Source organism: Botrytis fragariae, assembly GCF_013461495.1.
Source record: "Botrytis fragariae strain BVB16 chromosome Unknown tig00000012, whole genome shotgun sequence".
Taxonomy (NCBI): Eukaryota; Fungi; Ascomycota; class Leotiomycetes; order Helotiales; family Sclerotiniaceae; genus Botrytis; species Botrytis fragariae.
In genome coordinates, this window is record NW_023500989.1 from 406,427 (window position 1) to 431,629 (window position 25,203).

A 25,203-nucleotide genomic window follows, 5' to 3' on the forward strand; every position below is an offset into this window, starting at 1 on the left:
GTGGGGGTCCGTCCATAAGTTTTCCATCCCATTCTCATACGATTAGGAACCACAGTGCCACTATACTCAGAACGATCACCATTCAAACCCGTTGTAATCCACCGCCACTTGTTCATAACCATAACTGGATTGTTTATCTAAAAACGTTGGTCTTGATATGACTTAATGATACCTCTTGAAAGGGAAAAAAAAAAAAGGCTGGAGATTAAGAGATCCCCTTGGATTCTTTCTTGTGATCGCGTTTCTGTTCGTTGCCACCATATCTTGAAGTATTCGATAAGTCTGATATCACCAAACGGATAATCACATATTTCTATTTGCAGAATACGGCATCCAAAATCGGCTCGGAGATTTGATCAAGGGAACAGCAAACGAAAGTATAAAAATGACCTTGACGCGATAGCCGCCGTTCCACACATATTTTTGAGGGGAAATCTTATGTGACAGTTGGACAAAATTTATGATGAAAATGGAATTGCCTACATGATATTTAGACCCCCTGACTACCTAGTAGATTCTCGATTTGTCCTTTTTGTTAATGTTACCATCAGTTCGGGTTCGCACCGGTTTCCGCAGACATCATGATTCGATGAACCTTTCATGCCTCATGGCTCACACTGGATCTGACAGTGAGATTTTGATTTCGATCTTGACTTACACTTTGTTTCCTGAAGAGTTATTGGCTTCAAACCCGAACAATTTGGAATTTCGTCATTCTATTCTTATCACTGATGATTCCGGTCACCAATAAAACCGTCAAACCAAGAATATGGAAAGCGCGTGCTCTGTCACTTGGCCGAAACACAACGAATGAATATCACAACCATCAATCACGTCACCATACTGTATTTCAACCCAAACGATTACATGACTTACCTTGGCATCATCTTTACAATATCGATTCCGATGATTTTACTCACAATTGTCCAATCAAAAATGTAGATTCGAAGTATAGAGTATTGGTGTGATAAATGCAAGCTTACGAGTCAGTGGTGATTGTGTAGTAGTCTTATCACAATCCAATTCCTCCGAGATTTTTGGATTCCTTTTTACCAGTCGATGGAGAGTGTACAAATCTTCTTGAGGATATCTGCATGGTGATAGTATCACCCATGTAATATTGGTTTTGATTCTTTTGCAACATAGATATCAATGGCTCGGAGACGCCGTGCTTTACGGATGATGGTGATGGATTGAAATCTTGATCCTTCTCATGTTCATCATCCTTCATTTTTCATTGCAACCCATTTAGTTCAGCAATCGAGTGTTTGCGTTACTTCTTACTAGATCAATGATCTGGAAACATCCATTCAAGGGAGATTCGGATTTCGAACCAAGTGCTTTGCAGTTCAGTGAGGAGCAGTAACCGATATGGTTCGTGTCATAAATGTTAATGCAGTGTTCTATTTTTTGTTTTTTTTTACTCTTCATTCAGTGTGCGGCATACACATTTTCAGAATCATCAGCCCTATTTCACTGCGTGAACATTTTGAGGCTGCGGTTCTCAAAGAATGAGATCGATTATCGCACAAATGAATCGCATACATATCCAGATCCCAGCACCGTATTCAAGAGATATTGGAACACAGAAACTCTGAGATTGGTACATTTGCTCATATTTGCTCATATTTTCGATGGAGTTTACTTCGACCATCACATTATCTGTTCAGGGCGGCGCTTACAAATTGAAGCCCTGCAAAAGCTGCAATACATTGATCTTTACAATATCAAAATCCATGCATATCGCATATTTGACGCTGACAATTCAACTCTCGACATCAAATCTTCACAAGCCCAGCACCACTCACCAGCACTACTTACCAGCCTCATTCCCATCTATCCGAGCAATCCATGAACAACCTCAACGTTGATACAGGAACCAGGGGTTCACTATCTCGGTTGTTTTACCTCTCCAACGAACCTCTCAATACCTAAAACATTCGTGCTTGGATCATCCTTGCTCGTTTGCACTGGGCATCCCAAGCTTCCGGATAAAATGTGCGGCTGCCGGATACGAAAAGCTGCTATGTTTTGATTCGTCAATGGGTTGGGTTTTTGGGATGCTGGATTGGAGGTGTTTCATGGATTAGCTTGTTGTGTGTTTTATTGCTTTGGTAACGGAATTCTTGATTGTGAATTCGGGTTCGATGAGCTTTGATGTGTTAACTCTATCTCTGGTTTATTAAGTGCTGTGGTTATTTTTGAAGTATACTTTGCTATCATGTCAGTCTTTATTGCAGCAGAAATATTCTCATGGCGAGTTATATCATCAGCTAAAGCTCCTGAAATGGAACAAGAGATCTCACTTACACATTAAATTTCCGCTTCCCATCCAATTCAATTCAATTCAATACTTATATCTATCTACCTCCCAGCTCCAAAATTACAGCCACCATAAATACCTCCTCGAAGTTTTTTAAAACTTGTTGATATACATTCTCCGTTTCGCGCAAGCGCGAGAAATGTTGAGGATCAATAGCCTGAGATTATTTGGTTTCAAGTCTGCCTTCACTTTGCTGCGAGAAGTTTTCTCTTTAACTTGATACAAAAAATTGTTTCTATGATGAAGTAGCATCGTAGTGGGAGAGGGATATGGTTGTTTCTCTGATGAAATGGTATTGTGTTTGTATCGAGACGATTTGTGATATGAGATATTAGTATCGGGCAAGAGATGCAAATCTAATGGATGATGAGGAGTGCGATGATTATGTATGTGGATATGTATATATCACTCGGTCAAGCAGACATGAAGCTTTTATGGACAGATGTAGGTGGATAATGCGATATGCAACAAAGCACATTTCACTCATCAATGGAGTTTATTTGGAGAGGCGGTGAATAACGCGATATGCAACAAAGCTATGGATGGACATGGATGGCAGTGTATATCGGGTATAGTGTTCTGTGGAATAAGTAAATGGAGTTGGTGAATGAGGGATGCGCATCGGAGTTGGGAATGGTAAGAGTGATTGTTGTGTGGAAATGAGGGAACAAAAGTGCAATTTTTCGAGATGGAGGGGAAGTCACGCTAGCTGCATAGGGAGAGAAGAGAGGGCGAGTATAGAGTAAGACGTGTAATTGGTTTTCTTGGGGTTTTTTTTCCCATAGATTGGTTCAATTGGGTTGGTATAGGAAGAAGTGGAAAGAAGAAAAGAGATGAAGAGAGGAGGAGAGAGGAGAGAGGCAAATGGTGAGATTTGCGATGTTTGAAGGAATTATTCGGTTGATCTTCGCGAGAGGGTGTATTTTGTATGTATTTATGGATGGAAGAAGGAAAACAGTATTAGGGAAGCAGAGAGTGCTTTAGGTAGTATCGATTCATTTTCATCTGGTGAGGTTGATAGATGGGTAGGTATTTCATTTTTGTATGTATGTATGAAATGGTGGAAAGTACAGGTACGTGTATGATATTGTTTCTATGGTATTAGATCTATCGCACAATTGCTAAGTAGCATGGATGAAAAACATTATTGTGAGGATACTGTGATGATGTTGGAACTCCAACGTCTATACAAGGAATAGATGTACTACCAGTGAAGACGAGAAGATACGATTGAAGACATATTTTCTCGACGTTCATCAATTCTGTTTAGACGATGGAATATTTCTCCAAGGATCTCCATCCTTTCTGGGCTTCGATTGGGAGTTCATGAGATATGGAATTTTATCGGCTCTCCTTCCTGGAGTATTTGTATTTTTGCGGTTTTGTAAATGCTCTTTCTTTCACATTTGACTATTTCATTCATGCTAATGTTTCGCATGACAAGTTTCATCGATTATCCACACATTTTCCTTTATATCTTATTTTTGAGAGCGAGGGTCAGAGGTGCATTCACCGAGAGGACAAACAGGTTTGTTCCTTCACCTTGTTCAAAGCTCCAAAATCGCGCCGAGTTATCTCGACTATAAATTCGAATTCCGGTTTCAAAATTCTGGACCAAAGGAACAACCAATAAATATACTCTCTTCCGACATTATTCCATCTAATGCACGATGTAACACAGTCCTGATTGCAGCGCATAAACGGAAATTCTTTTCCGACGCCGTTCAAAGCACGTGGTTTATGATCCGGATGATCAGGTACCATCGTGCGCATTCTGCAGATGTCAGTGACAAAGTCATGGGGTGGGAGATGGACAAAGTTTATTCGGTCCGTTTTGAAGACCCAAGTGATTTGTTCTTTAATTAGTTACTGGTGATCTGGATCGGATTGTTTGAAGATGCGGCGCAAAAGGCTTCTTTCGGAAGGTGCGGAAGGGAATTGTCCTCGGCATTTGTTGATTCTTTTGGAGGGCTGTTTGTGGGAGTGGGGGAGAGGGGTGCCGGGATGGAAAAAGGAATTGGATTGAGAATTTTATTTAATTGATCTGGGTTTGAGAGATGAGAATTGAGAGATGAGAATTCAATGGAGAGAAGAAATCGATAATTGATCAATTGAAATTGAAATTGAAATTGAAATCAAAATCAAAATCATGGAAAACGATTGATCAAGTATACAATCCAGATAGTTCTTTTTGGAAATATCAAAAGTCTACACTACATTCACTACATTTTGACATATGATTGTTGTTTTTGGCTGTTACCCCGCCATTGTGGGGTGCATCACATCACGTCTCTTTGGCCTTCGGGCGTTGCGGGGTGTGAGAAGGATTCTGGACTCTGGAGAGAGGGGACTTGGCTGGGATTTCATGGCTTTAACTTAATCCGTCATGGTTACAAGAGTGATGATGAATCGTGAGAAGGAAAGGACCGAATACTTATGAAGGGATCCAAAGATTGTGTTGTGAAATTGGAGAAGTCTTCAATTATGATACTTTACAATGATAATGAGATGATATATGGTTAATTTGATGGAAATTAACATTGACCAGCCATTGCCATGCGCACCGAAGTTTATACGTTTCTTCCCAACGCTGTGAAAAGTCTATTTGATTAATGATATCTTATCGAAACTCTAACTTCCTGCGCTCATATCTAATTTATTTGAGTTGAAATAGGACAGTTATCACGTTGCACCGTCAGCGAGATGATGACTTGAAACTTCCTTCTATCATGACACCTTTGCAAGTATTCTTCAACATGGTCTTTTCAAACCAACACGCGTGGGATAATCAGCCTATAACACCATCCTTGAAGAACTTCCCGTGAGAAGATCCTCTCATGCTCCCATTCCATGACTGTGAATTTCTACTATGCCCCTTCAAGAACGGGACGGGTATATACATACATACATACGCATACACTCCACGTACACATGAATATATCCAGACTCGGGGTACATTCATACGCGCATTATGGTCAACTGTATGCGTGGTTGAGGGTATAAGTATGACATGAATCTTCTGGTGATATGTGTATCCTTTCTTTCTTTTTCTTGACTTTCAGTTCAATTTCCCAACAGGGGCTTTGTGTTTCACTTTTCTGTCTCAGAATTATCGATATCGATTATCTTTTCTTCTTTTCCTTCCGCTCCCGAGCCTCGAGTGAGATTTTTATATCAAACTCTCGCATCCCACCATCCCATCACATCCATTCAATCCCGTAGTATACCGACTCTCAACCCCCTCTTCCCTCTTCTCTCATCCAAACATGAGGTCCCTCATCTTCCTCCAGCATCTCCTCCTCATCTCCCTCAATCTATCTCCCATCACCGCCCTCTCCGCCGCAAACTGGCGCGCACAATCTATCTACCAAGTCGTCACAGATCGGTTTGCACGCACAGATGGCTCGACAACGGCAGCGTGTAATGTGAATGAGTATTGTGGAGGCACTTGGGAGGGTATTGTCGCGAAGTTGGATTATATCCAGAGTATGGGGTTTACGGCTGTGAGTATTTTTCTAGCGTGGGGAGTGTGTGGGATGGGGTAGGATGGTGTGGATGTGAATGTGGATGGAGATGAGAATGGGAAGAGGAAGTGGAAATGAGGAAATGAGGAAATGAGGAAATTTAATGGAATAATGCTGATGCAATTTGGATAGATTTGGGTCTCCCCAATTGTGCAAAATATTGGGGGAGATAGTGTGGTATGTTCTAATCACGTTTTTCTTGTTTCCCTACAGAAATTGAAGAAGTTCAATGGATGTTGGAATCATTTGCTGAGTTTCAAGTGAAATGGACATATGTTAACAAAAGAATTAGGATGGTTCAAGTTACCATGGCTACTGGGCTCAAAACATTTACCAAGTAAACCCAAATTTTGGTACTTCGGCAGATCTTAAAGCATTGTCTGCTGCTGTGAGTATTCTCTGCTATATAAGTTAAGAGTGATTAGAGTGCTGATACAATTGTGAGATAGCTACATGCTAGAGGGATGTATTTGATGGTTGACGTTGTGACAAACCACATGGCATATATGGGTAGTGGATCGAGTGTGGATTATAGTATCTATACGCCGTTTAATTCTGTGCGTTCTTTTCTTACCTTGAATCCGTTTCCTCAGATTGTCCCGCAGATACACCTCCCAAGCTTCCACAAAGTCTCTCCACACTCTCCAAATCTAACACAAACAGCAATCCTACTATCATTCTCCCTGTCTCATTGACTATAACAATGCCACCTCAATCAAAGTCTGCTGGGAAGGCGACAACATCGTCTCACTCCCTGATCTACGCACAGAAGATGCAAATGTACAGGCAGAGTGGAATTCGTGGATTGGAGAGTTGGTGGCGAATTACTCGATTGATGGGTTGAGAGTTGATAGTGCGCAACAGACGGGAGTGGGATTTTTTCCGAGCTTTCAAAGTGCAGGTGAGTTGTTTTTCTTTTGTGTCGAAAAAGAGAAGAGGTGTAGTATTAGAGAAAGAGAGGATAGAAGAACTAAGCTAACAGAGGATATAGCGGGCGTATATGTTGTTGGAGAAATTTTCAATGGTGATCCGACATATGTATGTCCGTATCAGAATTATATGAATGGAGTTCTTAACTATCCTGCGTAAGTTTTCAAGATCTTTTCTCCTCAATTTCCCCTTCCTCTTTCTTTCTCTCTCTATGAAACTCCATTGAACATCACTAACCCAATTCACTCAGCTACTACTGGATAACTCAAGCTTTCCAATCCACAACCGGTAGCATCTCCAACCTCGCAAACGGAATCAACACCATGAAATCCACCTGTTCCGACACCACACTTCTCGGTTCCTTTATCGAAAATCACGATGTAGCTCGTTTTCCCTCTTTGACATCCGATGCATCACTTGCGAAAAATGCTATTGCTTTTACGATCTTGGCGGATGGAGTACCTATCAGTAAGAAGTTTCCTATTTCATTTCCCCTTTCTTTTCCGAAAATAAGTATCTTTGACCTTGAAATCTAAGACGCACAACTAATCGTGAGCTTCTTTCTATAGTATACCAAGGCCAAGAACAACATCTATCTGGAAACGGCGTGCCTAACAACCGTGAAGCCCTCTGGCTAAACTCAAATTCGTATTCCCAAACAGGAGTATACTACAAGCGTGAGTTTATCTCTTCAGTCATCTCCCTACCCCCCCAAACTAATATTCTAATCCCCCCTTCAAAATTCATCATCTCACCAAAAATCCCCGTTAACACCACTCACAACTATAGTCATCGCCTCGGTAAACCAAATCCGCAACCAGGCAATCTATGTAGATCCAACCTATCTCACATATAAAGCATATCCAGTTTACAGCGATACCCATACGATTGTGATGAGAAAGGGATTTACAGGAAAACAAATCATTGCAGTATTTAGTAATTTGGGGGCTTCGGGGAGTAGTATGTGGATATTTCTTTCTTTCTTTTTGGTATTTTTCTTATGCAGTTATGTTCCTCTTCACCGATGTCTCTCATGTCATTCCATCCTTCATCCTTTTCAATGATATCCCAAGCTTCATTCAATTTCATCTCTCTCTCTACTCATTCATCATCTCTCCCACGAAAACAGAACCCCAAACTAACCCCAAAAAGCATCAAGCCTCACCCTCACCACTTCCCAAACGGGATTCACAGCATCATTACAAGTAATCGAGATCTTAACTTGTGTATCGTATACGACGGATGGGAGTGGAAATTTGGCAGTGCAGATCGTAGGGGGTGCGCCGAGGATTTTTTACCCGAGGTCGCTGTTGGTTGGGAGTGGGGTTTGTGGGTTGTAGGGTTTGGGGGAGGAGATGAACGAGATTGTGAATCGGAAAAAGGAGTCCAGATTTGGGATTTCTTTCCTTTCTGGGAGGGGTTTGTGTATATACATCCATCCATCCATACATAGATATATAGGTATATATCCCGGTATTAGTACTGGCTTTTCGTTACTATTCTTATCTATCTATCTATCTATCTATCTATTCATCCATTCATTCATAACTAAAACAATCTCTCTCCATTGTTTTATTTTTCAATCAAAAAAATAAATAAGAGAGGGATTCCTTCTAGGTATGATTTGTTTTGATTTATTTTGATTTATGGATATTTTTGAGTGTTTATTAGATAGGTAGGTATTGAGGAGTTGGGTACTTTTGGTATCTTGATTCTGGGATTTTCGTCTTGGGATTTTCGTCTTGGGATTTTCGTCTTGGGACTTTCGTCTTGGGATTTCCGTCTTGGGAATTTGAGGTTGGGTGGTGGATGATGAATGGAGGAGAGGTGATGATGTTTGATATCTAAACTTTGATAACCCTTGATATTTGTGAGGATGTGGTGCTCGAAAGTGTTTGAGAATGTGTGTGTATAATCTTTCATTTCTTAATTTCCTGATCTTCTATAACTTTTGAGATTTTTGAGATTTCTAGGGGGTTTTAAGGGTTTGGAGATTCTTTGGGGGTGTGGGAATGAGGAACTGGGGAGTAGGAGAATTTGGAAGGCGGAATTTGGAAGGTGCAAGGTGGAATGAGGGGGAAGGGAGAGAGGGAGAAGGGAAGGAGAGAGTGAGAATTAGTGCTGTGGGGTGGGTTTTGAGTTTGAAGGTTTGGATGTTTGGGAGATTGTTTGAATGCTTGGGTGAGAATGCTTAAGTGAGGATGAGAATAAAAGGGAAGACTTGAGGCTTTGTAAGAGAATAAGAGAAGGAAAAGGAGAGTGAGAAGAAGAGTGTGGACTATCTGTATGGTAGAACTCGGATGAGGGTAAATGTTAAATATTAATAGTAAGTGAGGATGATCGAATATCGAGACTTTGGATGTACGAATGGGATGAGAGAATGTTTGGATTTTAGATGTTTGATTGAAATATAAACGAATATAGAGATTTTGAATGTTTAAGTGAGGATGGGGATGAGAATGAGAGGCTGTAGAGAATTTAATTGGTTATTAGGAATGAGAGAATGTATGAACTTTGAAATGTTGATCGGGATGAGATGATGTAGAGAATATAAGGATCCTGAATGTCCGAGTGTATTGGAGAGAATAAGAGGAATAAAGTGAATTTTCAAAGTTCAGGTAAGAATGGGACAATGGGGGAATAAGTGAGAAAGGGAATTTTGATTGTTCAAATGAGAATGAGAGAATATATCTAAGAATTAGATTAAAAGACGTGATATAGAAAGCTTATGTATATCCCAAACAACAACATGTCCCTACCGATTTGCAGAAAAGTAAAACTTCAGACTGTGCTATTTATATAAACTACGTTTCAAAAACCCATGCTTCAACCTACTATGTTACACCGTGCCCCTTCATCATCTATGCTTGTTTGACCGAAGCGAGATGAACTTCTATGTACATGTTTCCTCTAATGAGAGGCTCAAGCCTATCGACTACCTCCCAGTTCATGAACACCGTCTGTGTCGAATTTCGTCCATTGCCAAAAACCAAACAATCGTCCTCCGTGAGTTTCCGCTGAACATCTTGTTTCAAAATCTTTGGTACAATGGAAGGATGGCGCTTACAAATATGTCCCTCCATGACATCAGCGGTGGCATACTTGTGCAAGTTCTCCGGCAAGTCGGAATTGCGAGTCATCTTCTTGCAGTACCAAAGATACTGCTTCCAGTCATATCCATACCACAATCTCTCAATCTTGACGCTCTGCAAAAATGTTTCCGGAACTTGTATTTGCATGATCCATGTTTCGCCGTGGACATCGTACTTTGCTGCCCATTCGCGGTACTGCTCCGCAGTCTCCTTCTCCCTCGTCCAATACCACGCTAAATCCTGGCCGTTGAAATCCCCCCCAGCGTACGTTGTTATGAATTGCATGTTGAGATTTCCGTTTTCCTTAATGAGCGTCGTTGGTTTCTGATAGTCGAATCCTGTGCTTTTTCCTTTGTACAAAGTGACGAATCCTGGGCGAGCTTGCGGTGGGGTTTGAACAATCGTTACATACTCGCGAGGGAACATTTCACCTGCAAACTTGGACTCCAAGCTCATGGAAGCAGTACTCGTGGCTAAAGCGACATCGGTGTCAGGAGTGGAACCACCAGGCTGGAAAACGCCATCAATCTTTCCTCTCTTCTTGCCCTTCTTCAAGCGGATGGTTCGGATGGCTTGAGCCTTCAAGATATCCAGATATCGCATCGCGGTTCCATATCTAGAGCGCATGGCAGTGTCCAACCAAGCAGCAAGCGTCTCGGTCTTGAACATAGCTTTATGCTCTGGAGCCGTCATACAGTTCACCATTTCCTCTGCAATCCCTAGACGTCTCATTGCCTCGGCTGGTCGATCAAGAAAATCTCTGAGAGGCTCTCTCTCGAGATTGCTAAGCTCAACAAGGGCGTGACTAGAAGGAACCAAGGTCAGTAATGTTCTACACGCTCAGAAAAGCGAAACATAGGGCTGCTAGTAGCGTGAGTGACAAGAAGTGTTGCTACTTACTCCTTGAGGGAATATGGATTAGAGTCTGGATCTGGACGAGCAGTCCATCTTGTGAAGATCTCTGCAGCTTTGGTTCTCGTGTATCCAAGATACTCGACAAGTGTTAGACACTCGAGGCTCTCCGGAAGTTCGAAACTTCCAACACTTGCTGCAGCTTTGTGAAGGACTCGGATTGAAGCTGTGGATCCAGAACTTAATGAAGATGTAGTGCTCCCATCGCTGTGATCTGGACCTAAAGATGTTGATATCAGTAGCTGGTATAATGGAGCCGGAAGATATCAATGAAGGATGTTGCCAAGAAAACTTACTCAAAAGTCCGGTGGAAACCTTTCTCTTCCCATTTATGGAAGCGCCAATGATTTTTTCCTGCTCGAGAATTTGAAACTCCTCGGGTTTGAGTCCTTCAAAAGATAAAGACATATTGGGAAGCTATGCTATGTGATAATGAAAGGGAAGAGTCGTGAAGGAGTTTTTGTTCAGTCTTTGAATGTATGTGAGAATTGTTTGAAGATAATGGGGAGGCCAAAGTCGAGACTTTATACCCTTCGAAAGAAGTCTTCTGTATCTACTGAAGATAGGTATTTTGAATCACGTATGCCATTAATCATGTACATAGTGTGTAATTCACACACTTAGTGCGTGTGCGACACTCTTGTAACAAGCAAATGAATAACTCTATTGTGCAAATCGTTGGTGAATTATTCGCGCTATCTTCCATAATGTGTGAATCATTCATGAATTACGCTCATCATTGACGCGCTATACTCATTCCGGTAATCAGTCTCCCCTAACCCAAAGTCAATCTAGCCAAGAGAACACAACTTTACTCGCTTAGCTTGTGCCGGCGTTCTCATGATTTTTGCCTTGCCCTAGATCAAAACTAAGATGAGCTAAGAGGTGTAAGATTTTTACACAAAACCTGTCAGATGTGTTGAAGATGGCCGTTTCTTTCTTTTTGTCATTACGATGACTGAATAATTTCACTATTAAAACTCAGGCTCCGTTGTCGTTAATGTTGTCGACGAACCTTCGCCTATTTCGCTGTCATTTTAACATTCTCATCATTGATAAAAAGGTTCAACAACCATAAAACAATGTGCCTTCAATATCTGCCTTATTAACAACTACCAAACTTGCTCTGACTCTGAAATGCCATTTTCTCCTTTTCTCTTACCCGCTCCTACATCATCCATTGTTCTGTTGATGTCCTATTGCGATACAGATTCGAGCTCTCGTCAATTCGGGTTTTTACATTAGCTCACAAGCAAATCCGTTCACCAAAATTGTATCTTCTAAATTATCTAGACACCGCAAGTTCAACTTTTCATTCCTTTGCCAGAGAGAAAATGGAGGAGATACACATAAATACATGCCCAGTTTCCTTCCTTCCTCCATTGCTCTGGACTCCAGAGCATTCAAATCTAAATTGAATCAAGGTTGACGTGAAAAAGAATATAGCGCATGAGACAGAGTGACATGTGAAATAAAGCGCATGGGGAAGAGTGTAAGGCGAGTAAATGAACGTTGAGTATCAACGATGAGAATCTGATTATTGCCATCCACTTATACAAAATAATAATTGTTGTCACTTCTTAACTGCTATCATCTTGCCAGGAATTTGCTCTCCATCATCACTTCAAAATACTCGCTCCTACTCTGATAGCCCAAATCTTTTGGGATGTAATTCATATCGAGCCTTAGAAATGGGATCAACCACATAATGATCAACTCCCTGTTAGTTGACATTCCAGAAGTTTACCAGCACATATCGAACTTCAAATTCCTCAGACTTCAAAGTATTTTATAGTCACATCTGGTCTTGAATCCTGGTCACCCTTAGTAGAGAAATGAATATCTTGATCTCCTCGCTCACATAATGTCACACTCCGAGAATAATTCATCTACTCTACCATATGAAACCCCCACGACCATTAGAGAATTTCATTCACTACAAGATCATGAATTACTAGAGCTTCTTTCATGAGCACCACACCATGGCCTTGCACCCTCCCCTCCGGAAGCTTATTGTAGTATATAAACGACGCTATTCCCTCTTCGTCCTTTCTTCCTAAAATCCCTTAGCGCATTACATTCCCCTCCTCTTACCCGGTATACCAATATCTGAAGAGTGATCTTTCCGACAAAACCACAGGATGTAATTGCAAAATCTAAAACAGGTATATAGTCCTAGACTTTTACCATTATTCACTTTCTTAATGTCATTGAATTCTCATTATACCATCCACCCTTTTCATCATTCCACTTCATCACTGCGACTCACGAAAAACATCGTCGCTTAGTGCTTCCCCAGACCTATCTAATTTCTTCCAAATCTTCAAGCGACTTCAGGATATGATGACAAAGTGTAGAAACTCTTTCCAATAACTTAGTAGCCCATTCGCAGCCCAGGACCATCAATCCACAACTCTATTCGCATAGAAAGCTTTGACTTGCTGGGCGTGAAGAAATCAAAGCTTTTATACTCTAATAGCGTATAGTATCCAGTATATATTATTCATGCGATTACTCACTTCAAGCCCCTGTCTTCTCGAGAGAAAGCAATAAAGTTAATAAAATATCAACGGTTACCTTCACGCCTTCGGAAACCTTGCACCTCCTGCCTCTCCCCTTGATTCTCATCTCTAGCTGATATCTTATTATCCTCTATACATGATTCAGGATTCAAGTCACGTTCCTTTATTTTTTGTTACTTTCGCTTGTTCTGCTTGGGAGTCGGAGAGAAGTAAAATCGAGATGAGGAATCATGCGGTATCTTTCTCATATTTCTCTTTTAGGGAGAGGGATATGGACAGGGATACGAAAGGAGAGGATGGAAAAAGAGAGTTCGATAGACATGATCACCACTCCCTCACCCCCCCTTGAATTGCTACTTGCACCATACAACTTCATTTGCATGCACGAACCTCAAACTCCTTCCCATAAGAAAAACAAAGCCCTCTCCATGGCAGTCGATCATTTCTGCGATCAGAGCATAATTTGATCGCTTGTACGCTCTCTTCATGCCTTTCATAAACAGGCGTGGAGAAGAAGAAAAGAGGATTGATACCTGATAACTGTTGTGGATCTATACCACTTCTCCATGGTGGCATGCACTTGTAGGCTTTTGATAGAGTGGAGTGTAGTCTCCCCGCTTGAGAATAAAGCAATGGCGGAGATGTCTCAACGGAGAAGAATAGGAATGCAATCAGCACAATGATGTTTAGAAAATAATGGTTCATTGCTGAAATCCAATATGGTATATTTCGCATCCGCATTCTTCCAGTCCAAATCTATAACGATACATAAATACCATCCTCGAAAAATAGTTCCATAACCATTATCTCATTAACCCCATTCCCCTCCAGATCACACCAAACACCCCTCTACCTGGTCCCCTATTCTGCAGCCTTCTTCTTCTCCTTCAAAGCGGGTAATCCAAAAACCTTACTCACACCCCCCTTGACCTTTTTCCATCTCAGAAACTCTATTTGAGGAGTCCAAGTAAGGGCTCCAACCCATGGTTGCACATTATAATGAACCTTCAACACAACTCCTTCTGTTGATGCGAGTTTTCCACCCGGTTGTGTGATTTGGTATTTCGCTTTTTGATTCTTGAGTTTCAGAATACCTCTGTGGGTGGTGATTGTTAGTACATCTCTTCTATTGCATAAGTTTCAAAGGGAGGAAGCTCCAATCAAGATAAAGAAACGTAGAAAACCAACCTCGAAGGATCAATACTCTTTCCCTTACTACTCTTAATCAATTTCTTCATCGCAGCCGGTCCAATATTTTGCAAATGATCCGCGCTTGGATTCGTGATAATCGTATCCCAAATGACCGCTTCGTTATTTAGAACTTGAGGTTCCGAAGAATTGGAAGGCCATGATGCAGAAACATAGACGAAGACTTGTTTAGTGTTCCAGTTGAAGAGGGAGGAAAAGTCTGCGTTGAGGGAGAATCGGATGTGTGCGTATTCTTCTTTCTTCGTGGAATAGTAATGTGGACGTCCTTTTACGCTGGGGAGAATTAGTTGTGTTTGAAGGGAGAGAGAGTCATGGAGGGAAACGTACACTTGAATATCTTTCACTTCTACTTTGGCACTGGGTGTACGCGGCGAAATAATATCTGTACATGCGATCAAAGCCGCGACGACAAATGCCACTGTGGTGAAGAATCCAAAGACATTTTGGATGCGCACTACTGAGGAATGCATGCTTGCTTGAATTGTTCTGCGTCCAATTGGAAGGTATTGTATATGCGGTCAAAGTCCTTTCCTACATGCGCCGTCGTTGTATGGGTCCTGATAGTAGTGCAGTGGTCGATGTTCCGTCAAATGTGGACGGAATCGATAGATAGAGATATTGTCGCAATCTGGACTTTCGGGTTTAACACGTCTCAATCTGAAAGCTTCATGATTAAGCTATTTTAGTGGATTGTGGGGTAAGATGTGGCTGAAGCTTATAACACGGTGTGGCGGTGTACTTGATATTGGAGAAATTGGGGAAATTGTATGTATTGTGTACTCGATATTGCAGATGCATCAAGAGAGGCTTTGTGCGCAGAGTCTTTCTGTATTCAAGATTCTCTCTTGTAATCAATCAAAGGGGAAAAATGAAACAGGTATCCAAATTTGGTATCGCCAACCCAACGCAGCTTTTATATTGCTTTCAAAAGACAAGCTGGTATCCCAAGTAGTTATTCGTGAACTCCCCAAGTCTCTCCCCAGATTCTCCCATATATAGCACAATTTCTACCGTCTATCATCTCCATCATTATGTGCCCCATATTATCTTCATCCTAACCCCCCAAACACCCCATCATTACATCCTCTCCGGTCTCGAACTCCCAATCGATTTATGGCCTCGCCTCATGAACTGCAAAACAAGCTGAACTCAGACAATGTCCCCCATTAATGCGTAGGTTCAACGATCGTACCGTAACCACCTCCTTGCACCCTATCCGAATAAATTCCCGGAGCTCTCGCCGCTTGGAATCTTCCTTCTCTACCTGCTTCTCGTCGTTCATAGTACACATATTCGATGTAAAATGCGTGGATGTGTCCTGGTATGTATCTTTTGGATGTTAGTTTTGATTTCGGGTGGAGAGAAAGAGAGGTGTACCCAAGAAGTGTTAAACATATGTTTATGAGGAGATCAGGTCCACATCCTGATACTAGGAAGACACCAACTGGAGGTATAAAGATGGTGACGAGGATCAAAAGAACTTTGGTGGATTGTTAGCTGCCGTTCATTGTTGTTGGTAAAACACATGTAAGATTAACTCACTCATTGAAACAGCACCCATATTTGCGAATTTGTCTTGTAGAATTTCTTTTTTTCTATAAAGTTTTCCAGAAATTTGGGAATAACTTCAAAAATATGATTTATCAAAAGTATGTCAAAGTATGATTGCTTTTCTTGTGGAGAAAAAATAGTCTTGGTGGAGGGGGTAAATATTCACGTTTTAAAATGCGGAACTTGGATATAGATCTTGGAATTGCCTCACTCGCTTAGTGCCAGTGACGTATGCTAGGTAGTCCTTGAACGACCGATATCAGGATTCAGGTACAGAAATAATTGATTACTTTTTATAACAATTTATATTTTCCCCTGTTTCAAAATTTATTTGTGCGAAATTTTCGGAAGGTGCAGTCTGGTTTGCCTTGATTTTCTTGGTGAGATCTACTATGGGTTGATACACAATGCGTTGGCGATAATATCAGATGGTCACGTCGATCAAATCATTATAACGTCAAATCTGAGCCACATCAACATATCAAGCACAGATTTTGTACGAGATGAATCAGATTCCATTGGTTATGATCTTCATAAGATACGTTGTTCCTCTAGCCAGCAGGACAGGCAAGCCACCTATGTACTGCCTGCGCCACCAAATGAATGGGAACGTGTGGGCCAGCGAAGAAAGGAAGAACATTCGATGCAGGGGCAGTGTCATCGCACGTGCTCAAAATCATTGATGTTGGTGTAAATTGTTCTCCACGACCAATGAAGAGGGTCAATCTGGATTGTCTACGAATCGATCAACTATTGGGGTGTGGCCACCTTCAATTTAGCCGGTTCAGTGATTGAGGAGTTTGGAATAGAAATGAACTCTCAGTGGCGACGACGTCCTAATTCAGTAAAAGATTGGATGTATTTTCTTATTCGCACGATCCAAAAGTCTGATGGGCAATAGTTCCTCATATCTGTATGTCATTAGTCAATATCACAAACTATAGAGGAAGAGGTACCCACACATGCTTCAACCATTCACAAACTATTTGTCGTGTAACAGCGGGATCTATAATCTCTTCGACTCCAAACGCATTCGCTGTTCTAACTGGATTCATCAATCGAGTATATTCTTCTTCCAACTCTTTATATCTTTCCTCTCGTTTTCCGTTGGCGTCTGCTGCTTTCAATTCTGCAGCATGTCCAACTTCAATACCTCCATCTAATGGAAGACTTCCCCATTCTCCACTTGGCCAAGCCACTCGGAAACGAGGATCTCTACAATCAAGCATGATTCCACCAGCTACCCCATACACTTTCCTCGTCACAACACTAAAGACTGGAGTCGTTGTAGAATAATATGTTGTCCCAAGTGCTACCCCATGCCTCATCGTCGCTGCTCGTTCTGCAACGGTTCCAATTGCATACCCTGGAATATCGACAAATTGGAGTACAGGGATATTGAAAACATCACAGAATTTGAGATGCCGAGTGATCTTTTGACTTCCAGCAGCATCAAGTGCTCCAGCGTTTATCTCACAATTTATAGATATGATTCCAACAGGTCTACCAGAAAGTCTGGCAAGACCAACAATTGCAGTAGTTCCCCAAAGTGCTCCAATTTCGAACCAACTTTCTGCATCGACTACAGTCTTTATGATTTTTCTGGGATCATACATTCTCGCTTTTCGGCGTGGAATGATTGTTCTTAGACTTTCGCAAAGTCGATCAGCTGGGTCATCAGTGTTTAGAATTGGAGGTAAAGAAGCACCAGAGTTTGGTAAGTAGCTCAAGACCGTCCTCAATTGTTCAAAACATTCTTGTTCATTTCCCGCCATATTGTCGATCGTGCCATTGGTACAGTGCATACTTGGGCCACCAAGATCTGTGAAAGTAAGTCCTTCCTCAAAAGTTGCACCTGTTGATGATTAGCATTTTCCTTCCGCCAACACAATGCACTCACCAGCAACAACTTTCGGTCCAGCATTAAACAACGCCCCAACATCTGCAGCCATCACAGAAAAGTGACATGAAACAACTCTCGCAGCTCCAAGCCCAATAGCCGGTCCCAACACAGCTCCTAGATTTGGAATACCCATATTCAACTGTTCGACCACATGATTGAAAGACGGCATGGGCGGTATATACGAAAAACCCTCTTTCCTGATAGTTGTCACAGACCCTCCTCCCGAAGAGCCATCCACCAATTTGACAATAGGTAATCTCAACGCGACAGCCAATTTTTCCATATAAATCGTTTTTTCTGTCAATGCACCATCGGCATGTCCAGCACGAATGCTGAAATCATCCGCTGTAAATAATACTTTTCTTCCTCTCAATAAACCAAAGCCTTGTACATTATTACTTGGTATATAAGAAATTGGCTCTTCTCTCTTTCCTTTGTTTCCCGACGGGTCTAGTTTCTTCCATGACACGGTCCCAGAAATAGAACCCACCTCACGAAGACTATCTACGTCAAGTAATTGAAGAACTCGTTCTCGGACCCAGAGTTTCCCGGCTTGCTTTTGTCGGATGTATCCTTTATTTGAGAGATCAGGTGCTTGGGCTATCTTTTGTAAGGAGGATATTGTCCCGAGAATATCTGAATAATCGGCTGGTAGATCATCTTTTGTTTTCAGCCCTCGACGTTTACTGGATGTGTTAGAGATATGACCGGCTACTTGAGATATTCGATCTGACGCGATTTTGGAAGAGCTTTCCTCTTTCTTATCGTTTGTCATGATGTATGAGGTGATATTTGGTTCTCAAATGACATTCTTTGATACCCCTTTATAAAAGTACAAGTCAAGATTCGAGAGCTTGTTGATGAAGATCTAATGATCTACATGATTTGGACCTCGGCTTACCCCCCGCCCCGTGTTTTGTGGAGAAGCTTAACCACACCTTGGAGCTCGGCCACATCTCGAACATCGAGGAAGCTTCAATAGTTATCAGCTCACAATTCATTTTGCTTTCAAATTCTATCAGAAAGGATACAGCTCCACATACTTCCAGATTTCTATATACAATTCAGAAAATGACACAACAACCCTTCCGCCCTATCAAGCGTCTTCTCATAGCAAATAGGTAACCACCAGCCCCCTCTTATCTCCACCCAAACTAATCCTCGAAAGGGGAGAAATAGCAACGCGTATTTTATCCACAGCACGTGAACTGAGCATAGAAACCTACACCCTCTACACCACCAATGACTCATCACACACTCTCAACTCAACACAATCGATTCAACTTCCATCTCCATCTTCATATCTCGATATCCCAACTCTGATTTCCATTGTTCAAAAATACAATATCGATACTATCCATCCAGGCTATGGGTTTCTCTCCGAATCTGCCGAGTTTGCAGAAAGGATGTGGAGAGAAGCTAATGCGGTTGTTATCGGACCTGGATTCCGAATTCTAGATAGAACAGGTGATAAATTAATGGCGAGAAATCTGGCACAGGAATGTCACGTTCCTATTCTCCCAGCTCTTCAAGTACCCACAGATGATGTGATTCAACTCCAGAAATTTGCATCAGAGGTCGGCTATCCTATTATCATCAAAGCAGTAGATGGAGGCGGAGGTCGTGGCATTAGGATCGTGACAAAAGAAGACGAGCTAGAAGGGATGTTAAAAGCAGCATTGAGAGAAAGTCCAAGCAAGAAAGTTTTTGCGGAGAAAGCGGCTGTGGATGGATATAGACATGTGGAAGTACAAATTATTGGCGATGGCCAAGGAGGGGTAAGACATCTTTGGGAGCGGGAATGTAGTATCCAGAGGCGATTTCAAAAAGTGGTGGAGTTTGCTCCTTGTTCAGTTCCCGACAGGGGGTAGTGGAGAAGATTATTGAGAGTGCATTGAGAATGGCGAGGAAGGTAAATTATTACTCGCTTGGAACTTTCGAATTTTTGGTTCGGCAATCATCGCCTGAGTTCTATTTTCTGGAAATTAATCCGCGTTTACAAGTCGAACATACCATTACCGAATCTCTGGCATCCGGTATTGATCTCGTTCAAGTACAGCTTCTTCTCGCCCAAGGACACCCCCTCTTATCTCTCCTCCCATCATCTCTTCCTCAATCCCCACTAACCCCACCTCAAAGCCACTCCCTGCAGCTCCGCATCACAGCCGAATCTCCCTCTCAAAACTTCTCACTCACTCCCGGGAAAATCACATTATTTCATTTCCCTTCCGGAAACGGCATTCGGGTAGACACTCATCTGCATCCTTCAGTCCCTGCAATCATCGGCACAGATTTCGATAGTCTACTAGCAAAGCTCATTATCACCGCACCTACCTGGCAAGGTATCATTGCGAAAGCTAAACGAGCATTAGATGATACATATATCACTGGCATTGAAACTAACCTGGATTTGTTAAGAGCAATGATCGACAGTGTTGCATTTAAGAAGCAAGAGTGCGATACAAGATGGTTGGAGATGAACCTACCGGTGTTACTCAGATCCGCCAAGAAGATAAGCGAGGGCTTGAAGAATTCGGCAGTACCGGTATCGATGAGCTCATTACCAACTTTACCATCTTCATCGAGTGTGGTGTTCCGTCCGAGAGATGCGTGGAATATAGAACTTACTCCTGATGAATCCTCCAATATGGATACAAAATCCGCGAATTCGACGCCGATCCCATATCACATGCGAATAACCCGCATCCTCACCAACAACTTTCCTTCCTCTCTGAAAGCCAACATCCAATTCACTTCTCCCTCCTCCACCACCACAAAAACGACCCCTTACACACTCTCCCTCACCTCATCCTCCTCTACTCCCACCTCTCAACAATCTGCCCACCGTCTAGGTGACTCCCAGAATCCAAACCACATCACAGCACCCTTCCCGGGAAAACTCATCGAAGTCTGCGTAGAGAAAGGGGATCAGATAGTGGCTGGCCAGACTATCTGTGTGATCAGACAGATGAAAATGGAAGTTGAGGTTAGGAGTCAGAAGGACGGGGTTGTGAAGTGGATTTTTGGGGATGGGGAGGAAGATCAATGGGAAGAGGGAGAGGAAGGGGAGGATATGGGGTGGGGGTGCTGGTTTGTGAGCTAGACGGGGAAAGTGAAAAGGGGAGGGAGAGTAAATTATAGATCATATAACGAATATTATATATCTGTGATTAATCATCATGCTAACCTTAGTTCAAGACTAGCTTAAACTAAGCGATCTCTCATTACATACGAGATCAAGATATTCCTTAGGATTATCTCCTTGATATTTCTGAATGCATGTTGAACCAGAGAATTTTGGGTTTTATATCAATAATGGAGATTCAAAGTGCGTTAAATGTTTTGAATTGGTTATTAATTAATTTGGTAGTATTCGATACGCTATTATTATTATTATTTGCGAAAGTCTAATTAGTTATACTAATCTATCTTCTGGAAATATCAGATAGATATTTATTACTAAATATACCTTGAAATAGTTTGTAGATACAAATATGAACATACTTGGGATAAAACACCCATTGGATTACTTCCTCGCGCTTCAGGTTCTGCGACAAGAGATGATAAGATTTACACAGTTATGGACTGAAAAAGGACGTTAGATGGATAAATTGGAGCAAATAAAACTAGTGCCGCGGAGTTGATACATTGAAGCTTGTCACTCACGAAGTTCTTTACATTGTCAGCTGCCAATCCGTACCGAGTCGAAAATAAGACAAGCCACCTAGAATCGATCAACACTATGACGCAACTATTATTCGGATCGTTTTACATATACCACTCACATTTAAACAATCCATACCAGCCTGGGAAATTCCACCACCGATAACTGATAAGCTCAATAGATTAAGCGCTTCGTACATGTTGAATACAGGAGGAGTATGAGAGGAGAAAAAGATGCCTATTATTTCAATATATAGGGGGTGTAGGTTCTCTTTGAATACTATCGAGGATGGATATGACGCATTAGCGTGATATTCAACAGTACAAAGCACACCATGGTAGTCCCGAGCCGATACTAGATATCTAATTGTTCGAGCTGATGGTGATGGTATCCAGATTTGTGGTCGGAATCAGGATTCCGTTGAAGCCGATGCTTGCCAGTTGAAATCCATATTAGAGTAATTTCGATTTGACTATCTCCATATATTAATGAGGATCTTGATGATAATAGAAAAATATCAGATTGCATAGCAAACAAAAAACGAATATGAACCATAATAATGGGAAGAAGAATATCCTAGAAACCTATGTGATAGCCACAATGATTAAATTGACTGTGCCTTCAACGAAACAAATTTGTGAGGGAAAATGATGGATTACAACGTACTTGCGTCGTACCATCATCTCTACCAATCCACATCGTACAATAAGACCGATTTCCGTCCAAAAGAATATGATTGTGCAGCAGATACTGTATGCTTTGGAACCAGCGGAGCCAACTGCTGGATTCTGAAGTTATTCTCCGGGAGTAGAGATCTGAAAAAATTGCCAAGCGGCGCAAATTCGGTTTATGTAGGTGGGTACTTGATCAGGCCGCTCCTTTGCTGAAGAGAATTAGTTCTTTGATTGGATCACATCCCAAGTGGGATAGCAGAGAGAATTTTATTAGGGCGGATTATGAAGTATTGAGGACAAATATTCTATGAGCTTTCTATAATATATTTCTAAATTTTATTGAAGCGAAGAATTCCAAAATCGAAAACAAGCTTGAAGTTGTAAAATTTGACGATACGTCCCATACTAGTGTGCATTACAGTACCAAAGATTAAGCGGTACACAATCTACCCTCTCCCAACTCAAAAGTAAATGCATCGCTTCCCACCGCCGTGGCTGTATAGAGTGTGAAAGACGGATCATACTTCTTCTTCACGGCCCTCAATCGATCATAGTTTACTCCGAAGTAATCCTCCTTCCATAGGACATTATCATATGTACCCTCATTGATATATCCACCAGCATCAGGAGCCAAGTCCCTAAGCTGATCTTCCCAGTCATTCATTACCGCTTGGTGGGTTTTCAATTCAGACCATGGCGCATCATCAAGAACAGGAATAACAATGACCAAATTAGCCAGCGAATCTCTCCATCCCGGGTAAACAGAGTTGGACTCGGGAGTGTTGCCAACACGTAAATGTGTCACGTTCGAGTTAATCACATTGAGAACTGCTGAATAGTTTTTCGCGATACTTTTCATGGTATCAACTAGTTCGGGAAGACTAGACTCAGTATCCTCTACTTGCCAGCGCGGAATAAAGTGGCTGCCGGCGGTTGCATTCCTGGTGTAAACATCGGTTCCGAAATACCCGTAGTGCTCATAGAAGGTAGGGAATAATCTCGTGTCGTTGGATGTCAGTGAAATATTGAGGGTTTTGAGCTCGCTTAAGAAAGGTGCCCATGCGGCATTCATATCTTGAACTGTAGCTCCTGGCCAAGTGGCAAAATCCATCCTGAAAAGATCGTTGGTGAAGGTTCCCACGGCCTTGAACCCAACAAAATTATCCAGAACAAGCAAGTGCTTCATGTATGCTGTAATGGCCGCGTAGAAATTATCGTCATCGGTATTCTCAAAATCGAACTTTGCACCTACGACAGGGACATCGATATGGGCTTTCATCGTAATAGAAATGACTATTGCATAGTTTCCGGGACCACCCCCGCTGAGGGCCCAGTAAAGATCAAAGTTCTGGGTGGGCGAAGCGATGAGATGTTTACCCTCTGTTGTAACAACTTCAAACTCAAGCGCGTTATCGGCACCAAGTCCATACGCACCAGTGAGAGGCCCATGGCCTCCTCCGGGTACCCATCCACCAGCAACACCCACAGTAGGACACGAGCCTCCTACGACTTGATATCCATGTTCACTCGCCGCCTTGTAGAACTCGGAAACCTGAACACCGGCCCCGACCTTGGCTGCTGGACCCGTGTAGTTGGCGCTGCTGTAGTTCATAAATGTCATGTCTTTTAGGTTGTGGGTCCATAATGCCAAGGAACCTTTACCCGCTGATCGGCCAAGATAATCGTGACCTGTGTTTTTGATTGAAAGACGAATGTTCTTTTTACGCGCGAATTTAATTCCAGCGGTAACGTCTGACACGCAAGACACATTTATGGCGTATGAAGCTTGGTTTCCAAGTGAACATGATCCGTCGCCAGTTAAGAATGGACTGCATGAATTGTTGACCCAGTAGGGAGACATAACATTAACGGGATTAACCAGGCTGAATGTGAAATTAGCTTTGTGTAACAAGAGGGGAGTGTAAACCATGGGCTATATGAATGATGACTCTTGACGTAACTTATGAAAAGACTTGTTAGTGATTGCGGATGGCATTGGTGCTCACTAGAGCCAATCAACACAAGCACTCTTCCAAGTTTCAAGAATAGTAACTCGCGAGTGAGAGAAGAACATCCGAGAAGTCTTGATATTTCCTCCGAGATAGAAAGAATTTGCAATGGTAGTGGAAGATACGAATGTATTTTTCACTCACACAGGATCTAGATCCGGCCATGTTGACTGCATCACGGCACACTCCAGAGAATTGGTAGCGGCACCATAGCAAGATGACTGTGCCACAGGTGTTCCGACAATAAGTCTACCATCAACAGTTCTGTTGAGTGATGACCATTCATCTTCGCTAGGCCATCCCAAGTCTCCTGGAAGATAGCGACAACTGGTCGTATTGTGAAATCTTAAAGTTGCTGCTGTAGGAAGAAAGGAGGCTATAGCCGTTACGGCCATGCCGAGTTGTAACGAAGTAATATGCATTCTTCAAATATGAAAAGCGGAGAGACGAGAGTTTATTGTCTTACGACGCAGTGTATGCTTGAGATAAGACTGGTTATAAAATCACTTCACACCAGATCTCTGGAACTTTATATACCCATCTCACCTTCTTCTGAGCTCGGACTTCTTGAAGCTGATATTTCATATTTATCATCAATCATCAGCTTTTGTCGTACTTTCCACGATGAAAATGATGGCTCATAATTGATACGATGTCCGAATGTCAAAAACAGGGTCGCTGAACATGCTACACGATCCTTCGACATTATCAGGGTAAACCTCGCTTTCGCGTTCCCTTAGTACCAGCAGGCCGGGAGGCAGTGTTTAATCCCTGGCATCACGTTCTAGCCGCGTGCTAGAGCCATGGCGCACACCGCCAATAATCAAGTGGGCCACAAAACGTGAGACTTATTCAAAATAAGGCAGCAGTTGCTATATTGTAAGAGCTAA

At 42.0% G+C, this 25,203-nt stretch overlaps 6 protein-coding genes across 6 annotated transcripts; 2 read left to right on the plus strand and 4 right to left on the minus strand.

The window, feature by feature from the left end:
* Positions 1-5,589: 5,589 nt before the first annotated feature.
* Bfra_002338 (putative alpha- protein) lies at positions 5,590-8,117 on the plus strand (the record flags this gene model as incomplete). Its single annotated transcript, XM_037332760.1, has 10 exons — positions 5,590-5,826; positions 5,980-6,024; positions 6,140-6,235; positions 6,297-6,404; positions 6,511-6,748; positions 6,839-6,932; positions 7,028-7,245; positions 7,347-7,454; positions 7,567-7,737; positions 7,930-8,117. The coding sequence occupies 10 exons, from the start codon at positions 5,590-5,592 to the stop codon at positions 8,115-8,117; spliced, it is 1,503 nt and encodes a 500-aa protein (XP_037194888.1).
* A 1,521-nt stretch (positions 8,118-9,638) lies between these two features.
* Bfra_002339 (uncharacterized protein) lies at positions 9,639-11,189 on the minus strand (the record flags this gene model as incomplete). The annotated part of the gene is made up of 3 exons (XM_037332761.1): positions 9,639-10,674; positions 10,770-11,001; positions 11,078-11,189. The coding sequence occupies 3 exons, from the start codon at positions 11,187-11,189 to the stop codon at positions 9,639-9,641; spliced, it is 1,380 nt and encodes a 459-aa protein (XP_037194889.1).
* Positions 11,190-14,164: 2,975 nt separating this feature from the next.
* Positions 14,165-16,073, minus strand: Bfra_002340 (putative microsomal signal peptidase subunit protein; the record flags this gene model as incomplete). Its single annotated transcript, XM_037332762.1, has 6 exons — positions 14,165-14,399; positions 14,492-14,785; positions 14,840-14,966; positions 15,705-15,841; positions 15,890-15,992; positions 16,055-16,073. The coding sequence occupies 6 exons, from the start codon at positions 16,071-16,073 to the stop codon at positions 14,165-14,167; spliced, it is 915 nt and encodes a 304-aa protein (XP_037194890.1).
* An 831-nt stretch (positions 16,074-16,904) lies between these two features.
* Bfra_002341 (putative propionyl- carboxylase protein) lies at positions 16,905-18,741 on the minus strand (the record flags this gene model as incomplete). The annotated part of the gene is made up of 3 exons (XM_037332763.1): positions 16,905-16,974; positions 17,024-17,918; positions 17,964-18,741. The coding sequence occupies 3 exons, from the start codon at positions 18,739-18,741 to the stop codon at positions 16,905-16,907; spliced, it is 1,743 nt and encodes a 580-aa protein (XP_037194891.1).
* A 296-nt stretch (positions 18,742-19,037) lies between these two features.
* Positions 19,038-21,069, plus strand: Bfra_002342 (putative carboxylase:pyruvate acetyl- propionyl- protein; the record flags this gene model as incomplete). Its single annotated transcript, XM_037332764.1, has 3 exons — positions 19,038-19,087; positions 19,135-19,744; positions 19,831-21,069. 3 exons carry the CDS (start codon positions 19,038-19,040, stop codon positions 21,067-21,069), a joined length of 1,899 nt encoding a protein of 632 aa, XP_037194892.1.
* A 1,665-nt stretch (positions 21,070-22,734) lies between these two features.
* On the minus strand, positions 22,735-24,708 carry Bfra_002343 (putative fad fmn-containing isoamyl alcohol oxidase protein; the record flags this gene model as incomplete). The annotated part of the gene is made up of 2 exons (XM_037332765.1): positions 22,735-24,187; positions 24,458-24,708. 2 exons carry the CDS (start codon positions 24,706-24,708, stop codon positions 22,735-22,737), a joined length of 1,704 nt encoding a protein of 567 aa, XP_037194893.1.
* Positions 24,709-25,203: the final 495 nt, after the last annotated feature.